Genomic DNA, 13,766 nt, shown 5'->3' on the forward strand with positions numbered 1-13,766 from the left:
TACACCCTCAAATGTGTTCAGTCAGAAATCATTGGTAAAGACTTTATTAGCTTGCGACATTTTTACAGAAATGAACTGCTTTCATCAAAATATTTCCATAAAACTTCAGTTCAGTTTATAAAAAAAAAAAAATCAAAAAGCATCTTTGTGAACAAGCAAAATAAAAATCAATTACACAATAAAAATTAAGTTAGCTGCAAAAAGCCTGTTAATTACAACAACAACACGGGCAGGGATGTGTCAGCAGAAACTAACGAATCAGCAAAGCTGAATTTAGATTTTGAGATTTGTTTCAACTCTTTGAAAGTGGATTTCACATTTTCAGAAGTTCTTAAAATTCAGTGTCAGGGTGGTGAGACGCAGGGTGAACGAAGAGCAGTCCAGTTCCAGGCCAAGAACTCGTACTCACTTAGCCTGCTAAGCTAACAATCACCTGACCTTCAGTGAGCCATCGATTTCCCGGCTGAAAACACTCAGCTGGTATCAACTGGGATTCATGCTGAGTCGGTCAGACGGTGGTGCAATAAGCACGGCAGCGAGCTGGCGGTCCATCAGAAAGCCGTGATTTCACTGATGAGCAGGAAATGTTAACCAACCAGAAGGAACCATCAAAGCCGTCTGTTTTATGTTGTGGTTTGTGTGTAACGAGGACGATGTGTCGCCCAGACGTCAGGATGAAAACGTTCCGTCGCTCTGCTCATGGTGTGAGGTTATGAGCTGCATGCCGTCAGCCAAGCTGGCGCCGTTTCTACGAAGGTGGTCGTTGACAAGCGGAACAACAATCGATCCATCGGCAGTGAGCCTCGCACGCAAGGAGAACAGCAGCTCTGCTCATTCCTGCACTTCGCCGAGTGCGTCTCACTAAACTGAATTTCAAGACCTGAGCTCAGTTTGTCCTCAGTTTCTGCTGACCCGGTTCTGCCCGTTCAACACAGGCCAACTTCTGACACAAATGGCTCTAAAGTCTGTTAACGGAACTAACAAAGGGAGCTCACATGACCCACTGGTTCTCTGCTGAAAAGTAGGGTTTAAATTTAATAGAAGAACCAGACTTTTTTCAATGTACTTTGGTACAAATAACACCTCCCTCCAAAACAGAAAACTAAGGAGTCACTGCGCAGGTTCCACACGCTCACAGGTCCGAGGGGCCGTCCTGTATGGATCCAAGCGGGAACTAAAGGATGTCATGAACTGTTAAGCAGCCAGAACGCCGCAGGGCTTTAGACAAAGTCCCTGGACCTCTTGATGGCACAGCAGAGCATCATGCTGAAGATCATCCCGAAGATCTGTGGAGAGCCAGACAGCGGCGTGATTGTGGTCAGTTTGATGCTTGAGACAGAGCTACGCTAGCACATCCCATCTGTTACTAGTCATTGTGCTAAGCTAACAGGAGCTCAGTTGGTCGAAGTGGCTTTCGGCTGGAATCCTCTTTCCGGCCAGCTGTCATTTCACATCGTCTGGACTCACCATGATGACACCGATCCCGATGCCGACGCCGCCGATGATGTGCAGCTTGTTGTTGAAGATCTCGTCGATCGCAGCGGGACAGCTCTGAGAGCACAGAGAGGGAAAGGGGTTTTAAATGTTGGAGAGGATTTCCCTGCAGCTGGAGCTCGTAGGCCTCATCTGCCAGGAGCGTCTTGATCCTGTTACTGCCTGAAACGAAGTCTGAGGCTGACACAAGCGGAAGAGGTTTTAGTCTGACTTTGGACTACAAAAATACCTCACCCATGACATGCCAACTTCCTGTAGGACTACAAAACCCCCTATAAACTTCACTCCTGTCATTGTTTTGTTTTAACCACAAAACCAGAGCATGAATGATGTCAGTATGCGCTCCGATGTGTTACCGTGGTGATGAGGGCCTCCAGTCCCTCCTTCTTGGGGCAGATGTCTTTGGCAGCGTCCACCACCGTCCCGGTCGGGCCGCAGCAGTTCAGCTGCCGAGAGCAAACAACCGTTAGTCTTTATTGGCAACTCCAGCTTTCCGACGAGGAGCTGAGCGACACAGGCAGGTGCAGCAGGCTCAAACTGAAGAGTCAAACCAGGTCATTTCTGGCACAAATGTTTATGCACACATTTAAAACCTTTATGGTAAAAAACGGATTCTGAAAGTCAGTTGCCATCATTCTGATGACATCATTCTCAGGTTGCAGCAGTAAAAGAGAGGCAATGGTGACGTGTGCGTCCTCACTCCAAAGTGGATGACGCGGAGCGTCTCCTTCAGTGCTTCCTGTTTGGTGTCTTTATAGTTGGCGTAGGTCTGCTTGTAGAACTCCGTGACGTCCTCCACCACCTGGAGACACGACAGAACCAACGCTGATGATGTCACACGCCGACTGACTCCACAGAACTGAACGAGGCGTGCGTGTCACATACCCGATCTTTGTTGGATAGACCCCAGATCCCGGCCGCCACCTCCACAGCGAAGATGATGAGCAGGAAGAGGAAGAACTAAAAGCACAAATCAAAACACGGATAAAAGTCTTACGTTCCGCAGCCACACAGCTTCAGACGCTCGCCAGCTCACTCGTTCGGCTCGCTCTCAGACCAGTCAGACGATGAACGTCCCAAGAGTTTCACTCTGGTCTTCTCTTCTTACTCACCAATCCCAGCATGCACGGCGACTCTTTGATGGCTCCGCAGCATCCAAGGAAGCCCACGACCATCATCAGAGCTCCCGCCGCGATCAGAATGTAAACGCCTGCAAGGACACAGGCGTCAGAGCGCGTTTCCCGGCTGTCCTTCATTTCTCTCTCATGATTCCATTCATTTGTTGATTTCTGTAGATTTCATTGACACCTGGAGTGATGCGACAGCGGCAGATGCTCCTTGCATCCTTAGGTCTTATCATTAAACATGATTTAAGTTCAAGTGTTTGAGAGCTTTTCAAAGAAGCGAAAGACCAAACTGAAGAACTACAGTGAGAAAAAATAATAGAAATATGAATAAAAAATGAGCAGGCGAGGAGTGGATCTGGCATTCATGAGAAGGATCAGAAGAAATTCAACAAACTGACATAAACGCAGAGTAAAGTTGTCTCCTCGACCGCTCGTCGTCGCCACCGCTCCACGTGTCGAGTGGAAGAAGAGCGGCGTGATTAAGACATCATTAATTAAAACATGAGCGGCTGACGGTTCTTTGATGTGGCTGTCATGAAGATGAATCACAACAACAAGGGCGAGAGCGCGCTGATGTCACGGGTTCACTATCCACACGACAAATATGCCTCCTCCTCCTCTTCCTCACAAGCTTGTTATTAAGATGTTTGTCGTGTTGCTTCGCCGCCCACGCCACTCATCAGTTTGATGGAAGCAAAGAGACAAATGGGAGGCAGCGCGACTTTCTGCCCTTCCCAGTTCCTCGGGGAACACAAAAGCCGAGGGACAAAGACGTCGCTGTGCGGAGAAGAATGACGGCTGTGTGTGTGGAGGGCTGCGCCAGGCCGACGGGGCCGCCTCGCCGGCCTCCAGCTCCGGCCTCAGCTGCCCTCTGAAGGGCCGACCGGGACGATGCAGTACAGTGTGATACTGCTGCAGCATCCACCTGAGGCGGCGACCGCGCAGCAACACACCCACATCAGCTGGACCAACCCAGACGGCCGCAGCTACGCGATTCTTCGCTCTCAAAGTGCCTTCAAGGACCCCCCGAGGGGAGTTTCCCCCTCCTGCATATCAATAATTCCCTTCTGGAGTCCCTGAGTGGTGCTTGAGGGAAACTTCATCTCAGTGAGTGAGTGCTTGAGAAGACACGGCCCGCTGACGTCACCCTGACGGCGTGATGTCAGAGTTCTTACCAGTGAAGAAGACTGAGGGTGAGTCGCTCCCCTCGAACAGTCCTGCTGTCCTGGAGTCAAATCGCAGCCAGAGACCCACGGCGAGTACAGCAGTACCTGCCAACTGAATAACAGAGAAAAACGTGTATTGAAATACTTCAAACTGCCACCTCGTCGTCATAGCAACCACACAGAGGCCAGCTGGATGTGTCAAAATGTTTTTGATACGCCATTTGCGCCTCTTGACAGTGGAGCGTCCCGTCACACACCGACCCACAGGGTTTCCAGGTGTAAACCCTGAAGTTCAGTCAGAGGAATGCGGCCCTCCCCAGCCACAGCCCAGGCCCCGGCCAAAGCCCTGGCCCCGCCCCCCAGCGAAACCTGATCAACCGGCTGCTCTTCTAGATTTAACACCACTCTTCTTTCTCCATCTTAACTATCAAGAATGCATGAAGACTGCATGACTCATGTTATTGTGTTCATGGCAGTGTCAATCCTCTAGAATGAGTCAGCGTTTCCACGGAAACCGTTACATCAACTCTTTGTCGCCACCCAAATAACTTCCATTGCGTGCTGCAGCGTGATCCTGACGTCTGACTGTAGAGCAACATGAGACGCCAGCAGCTCGTACGTGCCTCGACATGTCGGCGCGACGCTTCCTGCTACAGCCTGCTGACCGTGAGTCAGTGGAGACACGCAAACACACACACACACACACACACACACCTGTCCCATCACAACAACATCTTCCAAGTATCCACAACACAAATCAAAGCTTCGCCATCGCACTGGTGCTGAGGTAACCACAGCGATGGATTCATGCTTTACATCTCCAAACAAGACGACAACTTTTAAAACACTCATTTTGCGAGAGGAGTTTGGATCATTTGAGCTCCTGCAACTTCAGCCAGAAACGTTTTCATTCCTGCTATAAAAAAGTACCAAGATACTCAGAAAAAAGTACTGAAGTAGTCGTGAGTGTGAGTATTTGTTGTCAATACTTTCTAATAAGAGCGGTCACCTCCCAGCGGCGTGGACGCGGTCAGGAGGATCATGTTAGAGCCGCAGACCTGCACACTCAGGACGCCGCCATGCTCTCACCTGGTGACCTCAGGTGATGTAGAACTCCTCCCTGGACGCCGGCGTCTCTCCAGGTGTGTTTATAGTATGACATCATAACTTATCAAAACCATAAACGCTGGCTGACTGTTGGTTTGATGAGGTGGATTTTTCCACGCTGCAAGTCGTCTGAGGCATTCATCACCTTAGATAAACAAAGATTTCAGTCACAAACAAAGCCGTCCTGAGGATCCCCCGCCACACCTCAGCATCCGTCAGCACATCAGGTCTGACTCATCCGCGATGATGCGTCATCGCCACACCTCATCAGGCGCCAAAACATCGCCCGAGGACACAGGGAAACTGTGACTGAGCTCCCGTTCATCTGAGAGGCTTCGCGACCTTTGACATGATTGTGTCTTCACAGTTGAGCCAGCTGAGAGACAATTGGTACATGATCACCACACCAGATCAGATCACCACAGCACACCAGATCACCACAGCGGATCACCACACCAGACCTGCCGCAAGACAACCCAATCTACACTTCCATCAATGGAGTATTTTCCCAGGAAACACTTCATGAACCTTTACGAAAATATTCAAATATTTGCGAGTGATAAGATCTCTTCATGTTCTTCCACTCCACTTTAAAAACAGGGGCAGTTTTAACATTGAGAGAAGGGAAACACGATCCAGAGAGAAACAGGTCCTGCAAAGCTGTCAGGGGAGCGGAAAAAGATTTAAAGTACGAAAGACGAGTCCAAGAACAACTGATGAGAGGCGGAGTCAACGGAGCAGAGGGTCGAGGCTGCACTGCGAGACAGGAAACGACTGTTTTCACATCAGCGAGTCGAGGAGGCCAATAACCGATAGTCAGCTGCAGCGAATCCATATTTCAGTGTCAATTTACAGCCATGCAGACCAGCTCAGGGCTGCCTTCAATGAACACGGGGAAACGGAATGTTTCCTCATCAATCACGAGAGATGCATGGAATGGTGCATTCAGGGTGAACTCTGAATAAACCACCTGCCGTTTCTGAGCAAAAGAATTCAAAGTTTCTAAATGGGACTGTAGTCATGTTGAGGTGCTGCTACAACACCGTGCTGCTGAAGGATGATGTGTGGCGGCGTGTTGTTGTCGTGGCAACAGTCACAGGTCAACAGCTGCCTGCTCCCTTGAACCGCAGCAGCACTCAGGAGCTCTCGGCCTGAGGTCTCACACCGCATCCACTGGTCCCCGGGGAGGAGCAACCCTCCAGGAAAGGATTACAGGAACTGTAGTCTGGACCTCAAGAAACCAGGAGCCCAAAATATGAAGCACGGCCCCTGTGAGTGGGTTTACGTGTTGCTATGGTTACAGCTTGAAGCGCTGAGTGACAGCAGACGACTATTGCACCATTCTGGATACATCAGCGCTGTGAACGCTACCTGCACGATTAAAGAGGAAAAAGTGGGAATTCTACCATCCTGTAGACGTTCTGAGAGGGACCTCAGTCCGTCAGGACCCGAGACGGATCCTTCAGGTCTACTTAGAGCGTAGACGCTCACGTCATCAGAACTCTCCTCAGGCCCGCCGTCTGAGAGTGTGTTTACATGTGTGACACAGTTTTATGTCACAAACCCAGGACACAAGCAGGATCAGGTTTGGTTCAAGACCACAACCTCAAACCTCATCCATTCTCTGATGGCACCGTTTAATGGGTACAGAAAGGCATCTCCCACCTGAGGTGCTTCAGCGTGGCGCTCCACCCTCGGGCCGCGGCGCCCCGCCGACCTGAACCGTCAGCAGGGCCAATCAGGGATCAGTTTAGGGTTTTCGATTGAGTGTAAACACCTGCTGGATTTGCTTTTTATTAAACCTTTACAGCGGTTCTGGACTGGCGGACGGACCGATGATGTCATCTGAAGACCATTCTTCACATTCCTCAGCTGAACAGGTGAGTGTTTGTTTGGACCTCAAATCAAAGTTTCTGCAGATTACTGAGCGCAGAGCTGGATTAAGGAGGCCTGGATTAAACCGGACGATGACCTGGAGGGTCTGGAAACGGTTGGCCGTCAGTCGGCTGAGGTACGCGGCTCCTTCTGCCTCTGGAGTCACACAGGAGGAAAACGACCCAACTTTGTGAGCTCGAGACAAAAAATGTTGAAGTGAGCGTTGAGAGGCGGCTCCTGAGGCTCCGCAGGTGAACCCCCGCCGCTACGCCTCCTCCAGCTTTCAAGAAAGGAATGTGTAAACGGTTCCGGTGGTGTCATCTCACTTTAAAACGGGACGGCTAGAAACTCACTCGTGGAACAGGAACCACGTCCACTGACCTTCAGCAAACAGCGCACGGAGCAGCACCGGACCCCAGCCGCAACCACAGGTCTGAGCCAGCGCCACACTTACCCAGAAGAGGAAGTTGAACACAAACACCAGGTACTTGATGCACTGAAGTCCTCCCATGGCTCCCAGTTCAGCGTGTTGATGGCGAACGCGAGTATTCTCTCAGTCTGAGGTGTCTCCTTGAACAAGGTGTGAAGAGGAAAGGACGAGAGGCAGCCTTTTGTCAACCACACCCTTCCTGAGCTCAACAGTGCAGGCGGGGGCAGGGCTCCGGCGGGTGGGGGAGGAGGAAGGAGGTGCAGGTATGGAGGTGAGAGAGTGCTGATGAGTCAAGCACCAGGTGAAAGTCATCGAGCAGGTAAAAGAGGAGGCAGCATGAACCCGTCCAGTTGAGAGCCTCAGGTTCACCTGACACACAGCTGGGCCGGATTCACCTGATCAACCTCCAGCAAACTCTGGATTGTCTGACCGGGACCGCTGGATCGAACCCCAACCCAGGCTCAGGCTCAGGCTTCCCCGACTGCTCCACCCCTCCACCCCTCCAGGAAAACCCGTCTTAGCCCACACGCCCTGAAACACACGAAAAACATCGACTACTCCTGTGTCAGATGCACCTCAGTACCTCAGACGCTCGGGAGGCACTCCAAGACACTTGGAAGGGAAAGTATATTTTTGGGGTAAAGTATTTGTATCACAGCCAACTCGTTACAGGAAAAACTACTTTGACAATAACAAACAACAACCAAAAAAAGAGACATTGAGGTGGACGAAGACAAAAGGAGGCTCCACCGGAGGAGGAGCTCCTCCAGGGACTGAGGCTCAGGGTGTTTGCAGAGGTAACTGGAGCTTCCTCCCTCCCAGTAGACCCAGTGAAACCAACAACAGCAGCTTTGTTTCCCAGCTGCTGAAGAGCCTCTCTCTCTCTATGCTGTTGGAGAGAGAAGAGCAAAGAACTGCATCCTGCTGTTCTGGATTTGCCTCACTCACGCCCCCTGCTGGACAGCATCATCCCCACACCTCTACATCAGGCTAAACTTGTCACACTGGGAAGGGGCCAGGGGCCTCAGCATCCTCTATGTCAGTGATTCCCAACCTGTGGGCCGCGGCGCCCTGCAAATGTTTAAGAAATAATTTCCAAAATGGGACGATTTTTGTGGGAGTGGAAATGTAATTATATAAAAATCTGAGTGCTGTTTTACATTTTAAAGCTCTGTTAGGTTTACAAGGATATTAAAATTATCGCATATTTTCATTATTTTGTTTTTCCTCCAAGTATTAAGACATGTGACAAGCAAATGAGAGACAGGAAATTTTGCTGAAACTGGAGTGTAAGGATGGAGGTGGCGAGCAACAGCGAGACGAAAGAGACGAGACGCTGAGGGTGGAGACGTTTGAGACGTAAAAGTGGGCCGTGAGCTGGAAGAGGCTGGGAGGCACCGCTCTGGTTCATCACCGCAAGAAGGCTACGGGCCACCCCACAGCCTGAAGTTAGCGATTAGCTCAGTTAGCTCGCCAAACTGAGCGCCTCAACCTGACGACGTGTGAAGATGGAGTTTCACAGCACAATCAATCTTAATATTTTCATAAACGTATACAATCATATTTTCAGATTAACATCATGCAATATGAAAAAACATTCCCCCTCAAACCAAAAATGAGATCAACCTGAATGCACTTGACAGCCCAGCCAGGGTCCCAGCACCAGAGGTTGAGAAACAATCACCTAAAAGTGCAAAAAAAAGTTTGATTTGAAAACATCAAGTTGCTTGGACTGGAACTCAAAAGGCTTCGTGACATCAGAGCGAGTTTAAGGGCGCGGGGGGGGGGGGCAGTGTTATCAAACAACCCTCAGCCCATTTAAGTTACTGCGTGACGTCACTCGGCCGAGCTCCGGCAGTACATCTTCATCATCTTCATCATCACAAATGCGACTTCCTGAGAGGACACGCCTCAATCTGGACGCGTCAATCAACAGTTCACCCCGCGCCTGATGAGAATTATCTTCGTTGTGATGAGAAGAGTACACACCTGCTCGCAGCTGACGTCACAACCTTCTCCTTCACAGTGTCGACGTATCATAAACACACTAAAAAAGCTTCTACAAACCCACGCTCCCACGCCACGGCGCGCGCGCTGACCAGCGGGTGAGACTCTCGTCAACAGCTGACCTCGCGGCTTGGCGACTCACCCAGAAGACGAAGTTGAAGATGAAGAGCGCGTACTTGACGCACAGCTCCCAGCTGCTCAGCGCCGCCATCCCCGCTGCCCGCCACACGCGTCCGTTGGTCCCGAGACTGCGAGGAGGTCTCCCGCTGCGAGTGCGCGTCTGCTCAGCTCGGGAGACTTCTGTCACTTCCGTGAGTGCTCGGCCAGCCGGAGCGCGTGTCGGCTTGTCCCGGGAGTGAGACGGAAAGAGAGAGACACCTGCTTCGGTTCTGGCTTTGCTCCTCTTCTCTGCTCCTCTTCCTCTCACGTCTGATCACGCGTGTTTGATTGCGAACATCTGGGCTAATTATAGTTAATGGCCGATGGTCACGTGTCCCTGCGCGGCTGCAGGAGCGATGCTTGGACCTGCAGGGGCGCTCAGTTGCCGGCCTCCTTGGAACGACTGGTTTTTACTGGTTACCAGTGGAAGCGTGACCAGTCCCGCCTGTTTGTGACGTCATAGAGGGGGAAACGCTCCGAAGTGTCTCGAGCTGAGTGTGGCAGCAGCAGCTCTCCCCCCTGTTGTTGACCTTTTCTGACATGAACGCAGCCTCACAAGTTACAAAGCATTTTGGAAAAAGACATCAAATTTGAGCGTTCTCCTCACGTCATCGATCGGGATTTTGTTCTCATGTCGCTCATGTAAATTTGAAACTTATTTATTGAGGGTTTGTATTTCAGTTTATGCTAAATGAGGTTCTGCAGGATCAACTTCTGACCCGTCAAAACTCCAGCTGGGTCCTCGGTGGCGACCCAGTAAACAGCAACTTCCAGGGTCTGGCAGCATGAGTGGGTCACATGTTTGTAGCTCATTAGCAACTTTCCAAATACCATGAGAGCCAGCAGCCACCATACTCCAGCCATTGTCAGCGGCCATGTTTGCTGCCTCTGTGGCGGGCATGCGACTGTTTTTCTTCCTCCGCAAAACAAAGACGGCAGTGTGAGCACTCAGCCCACGACTGTTGTTTGCAGCTGCACACACACACACACACACACACACACACACACCATGATGATGATGATGATGAAGCTCAGCGTGACCCAGCTAAGGAGAACCAGAGTCATAAACACGCCGCTTCAACCACTGAGAAAGCAGACATCCATTTGGCGGGTCGGTTCTGTTTCACCGGCTGGTGCCTGTCAGCTGCACCTTAGACATCAGGAGCCTCTCCGTCTTCTTCCCTGATCTATGGTGAAGCTGCCAAGTTCTTTCCTCCGTTTCTTCTCTGTCCATTATTGGCTTCACCAGGAACGGTGCGCTCGCTACAATAAAGCAACCGGCTACGCGTGAGCTAACGGGCTACTGCTAACCCTGCACAGGTGTCCAGGTGGACATTTAATGTGTCTGTTCAAAAAACAGACAAAACTACGCCCCATTTCCATATAAGGATGTCTGGTGTTGGTATATACCTGGTGTGTACCTGGCGTTTATCCCCAGAGGATAGAGGTGTCTGCTGATTGGCTGAGAGGCTCATTCCACCTGTTTGTCAGACAACTAGAAGAAGCACGTTGGAGTTTGTTTGGCATCCATTTAACAGGTAAAACAACGTCAACCTTCGAATCCAAACTCTATGTTTACTCAATGAAAACTAGAACCAGAGGTTAGTGGATCATGAATTTGATCTGCTTCATCCCAGAACCCCCGGAGCTGAGTTTGGCTTGAGTGTGTCGTCTTTTCTGAGATGATCAAAGACCCACTTTGTTCCTCTGAAGAACAACATCGCCTTCTTCTCCTCACTGTGTGTGTGTGTGTGTGTGTGTGTGTGTTTTGGTGTCTAAAACAACTCTGTGTTCATCCTATCCTCCCTTTACAAAGCTTCCCTTCAAGGCCACCGCTGCCGCCTGTGTGTGCGTGTGTGTGTGTGTGTGTGTGTGTGTGTGTGTGTGTGTGTGTGTGTGTGTGTGTGTGTGTGTGTGTGTCTGCTCACTGAGGAGAAGATGTGCTGGCGAAGGAGGATGAAGGAGACATTTTCCACATTTTTTCCAGGTTGACAACAACACAAAAGTCTCATAGTGACACAGTGATTTTCGACATTCGATTTGTCTGAGTAGTACTGACACCAGCGGAGGCAGCGCGCTACTCCTGTTGTAAACACAGGGTTCATCCGGGCCTGCCACCCTCTGGTGGTAACCCAGGGGAACTGCAGCCATACGTCCGCATTGATTGTCTGTTGGTGTGAACGTGTTGAGGAACAGTCTCCCTTTCAGAGTTGACCCAGAGCTGGATCTTCTGACATCGCATCAGGAGAGAGGTTTGTCCTTATCTTATTTTCTTATTGTTATTTGTCATCATCATTTGAGGACATTTCGTACATACAAACATGTCAGCAACATGAAACAGCCCTCAGTACGGTGTTCAGCTGCTCTCAGCAATTAAACCCCACCCATCTTCCTAACATTCTTGTTGTTATCCAGCTCGAGGACGTGCGGCTCCTGAGTGCAGCGTCATTACCACAGAATCCATTCAACAGTACTGATGGGACCGGCTGGCTGAGGTCCAGCTGACCAGCTCATATCCAACACTGGGAAGCCGGTGGGTCCAGTAACAGCTGTTCTACCAGTCGATTGGTTCTGGTGCAGCGCCCGTTCATAGAGAGGGTCGAGTGATGTCAAGAACCTCCCTGGCTTTGGTGTCAGAGTTCTCCCTTTGATCTCTGACTTTAATCCCTGTCTCTCTGATCTCTGGATTATGATTAACGTTCCTTTTATACGCCCTGCCCATGCCCCCTTATGGTGTTGTCCCCACCCACTCATTGAGTGCCCCGCCCCCAGCTGAGTGACAAAATCTCTCAGACTCTGATTTTAATCTCTGGCTTTTATAAACTCATACATACATGTATGCAGTTGTGTGTACCTGCATACATGTATGTATGCAAACCTCAGGAGGGTCACACAGAGTCAAGGAGAGATTTTGGTGGTCAGAGGTCAAAGGTCGCTAACGTGATGCCGTGGAGGCAGCCTGTCGGAGCAGTTCGTCCCTCTCCGTCTTCAGCCGGTGGAATCTCAGCTGCAGCTCCTCGTGCTCCTGCAGCCTCTCCTCTCGCTCCGCCTCGACGAGCCTTTCGTGGGGGTCCTTCTCCTTCAGGGGGTTTCTCAGGAGCTTCTCGAATTGAGTCGTTTCCTCCTTCACCTCCAGGAAGCACTCACTGAGACGCTTGGTGTCCTCCAGCACTTCTGTCTTCAGCTCTTCTCTTTCCTCCCGTTGAGCTTCCAGGTGTTTGATTTTCATCCTCAGAGACTCATTGGCGCTCGTGGCCTCCTTCATGTTCGAGTCGATCTTGGCCACAGTTTCACGGAATCGGCATCTCTGTTCGGCGAGGAGCGCTGTGATGTGGCCGTTGAGGAAGTTCTGTCTCTCGCTGATGACGGTTAGCATCCTGTGAGTCAGCTCCTGACGCAGCGACTCCAGCTTCTTCTTTTCGTGGGCCTCCACCTCCTTCAGCTTCCTCTCCGTGATGTCCCTCATTTGATCCACGTCCTCCTGGTGTTGGAGCACCAGCGTCTTCACCGGGGCTTCAGGGTTGCACTCCTGCATGTCCACCATGATGCACCTTATTCTGCCTCTGACCTCCCTCTTAAAGGAGTCTTTTTCTTTCTGCGCAGCCTCGGTGGACCGCAGACGATCTGCTCTCACCGCGCAGACGTACTGGTCCAGGTTCAAGCAGAGGCGTTTCACGTCTGTCTCTGCGATATTCAGGATGGCGTCTTGGTGACGCTGCTCATCCACCTCTATTTCCTCATCCAGGTCCTGCAGCGCATCCCTGGTGAACCCCAGACGTTTCTCTGATATCTCATACAGGGAGCGGAGCATTTTGATCTCCAGCTGGAGGGAACTGATCTCCGTCATCTCCTCCTCCAGCTCCACATGGAGACATTTGATTTGGTCCTGCATGTCTGCTTCTGTCATCACAGCACTGAGTTCCTTTACAGGCTCCTTGTTGGGACCTGTTTTGGTGGCTGACATGTTTCCAGAATAGACTGATCAGAAATGAAGACAACAAAAGTCTCAGATCTGCAAGGAGAACCAGTTCTAACCCAGACAGACACTGCAGCTCTGTCATCTGGGCTCTGTCATCTGGGCTCTGTCATCTGGGCTCTGTCATCTGGGCTCACGAGGCGTCAAACTTGACGTAAACGACTCGCTGTACCGATGTTGGGAGTCGTCGGCCCACAAAAATCGAATCAAAACAATGAAAGCAAGATTTGTGTGATTCCTCTCTCTGAGCGACGACGGTGGCTCCAGATCTCCGTTTTCGAACTGCAGTTCATGAAATAATTCAAGAATGTTTCTGTTATTGACGGCCAAACCAGAGCAGAAGACCCAAGAGCTCTAATAGAGTCGTCCGTGGTCGGTTCATACACGGAACCACGTGGTGTCTTGTTTACCGTCCATCTTTGTGT

The 13,766-nt window shown here is 50.7% G+C and overlaps 2 protein-coding genes across 3 annotated transcripts; both read right to left on the minus strand.

Moving 5' to 3' along the window:
- Positions 1 to 28: 28 nt before the first annotated feature.
- LOC147262617 (CD9 antigen-like) lies at positions 29 to 9,738 on the minus strand. Of its 2 annotated transcripts, none has more exons than XM_086201642.1 (8): positions 9,349 to 9,738; positions 3,797 to 3,899; positions 2,607 to 2,704; positions 2,380 to 2,454; positions 2,195 to 2,296; positions 1,851 to 1,940; positions 1,468 to 1,551; positions 29 to 1,286 (listed from the first exon to the last, which is right to left on the minus strand). In XM_086201642.1, exons 1-8 carry the CDS (start codon positions 9,415 to 9,417, stop codon positions 1,221 to 1,223), a joined length of 687 nt encoding a protein of 228 aa, XP_086057768.1. In that variant the 5' UTR covers positions 9,418 to 9,738; the 3' UTR covers positions 29 to 1,220. The 2 variants fall into 2 exon arrangements, with proteins under 2 accessions (XP_086057768.1, XP_086057770.1); XM_086201644.1 differs by lacking the exon at positions 9,349 to 9,738 and adding an exon at positions 7,224 to 7,381.
- Positions 9,739 to 12,131: 2,393 nt separating this feature from the next.
- Positions 12,132 to 13,746, minus strand: LOC147262618 (dynein regulatory complex subunit 4-like). Its single transcript, XM_086201655.1, has one exon. The coding sequence runs from the start codon at positions 13,327 to 13,329 to the stop codon at positions 12,301 to 12,303; it is 1,029 nt and encodes a 342-aa protein (XP_086057781.1). The 5' UTR covers positions 13,330 to 13,746; the 3' UTR covers positions 12,132 to 12,300.
- Positions 13,747 to 13,766: the final 20 nt, after the last annotated feature.

This window comes from Aulostomus chinensis, chromosome 4 (assembly GCF_037954235.1).
Source record: "Aulostomus chinensis isolate RoL2024-O1b breed Wild chromosome 4, RoL_Achi_v1.0, whole genome shotgun sequence".
In the NCBI taxonomy this organism is placed as follows: domain Eukaryota; kingdom Metazoa; phylum Chordata; class Actinopteri; order Syngnathiformes; family Aulostomidae; genus Aulostomus; species Aulostomus chinensis.

Coding starts and splice junctions, on each gene's coding strand:
- LOC147262617 (XM_086201642.1), bottom strand. CDS start 9,417: ATGGCGGCGCTGAGCAGCTGGGAGCTGTGCGTCAAGTACGCGCTCTTC. Junction 3,900..9,348: donor TCTTCAACTTCGTCTTCTGG/GTGAGTCGCCAA, acceptor TCTGTTATTCAG/TTGGCAGGTACTGCTGTACT. Junction 1,941..2,194: donor TCCGCGTCATCCACTTTGGA/GTGAGGACGCAC, acceptor TGCTCTCGGCAG/CTGAACTGCTGCGGCCCGAC.
- LOC147262618 (XM_086201655.1), bottom strand. CDS start 13,329: ATGTCAGCCACCAAAACAGGTCCCAACAAGGAGCCTGTAAAGGAACTC.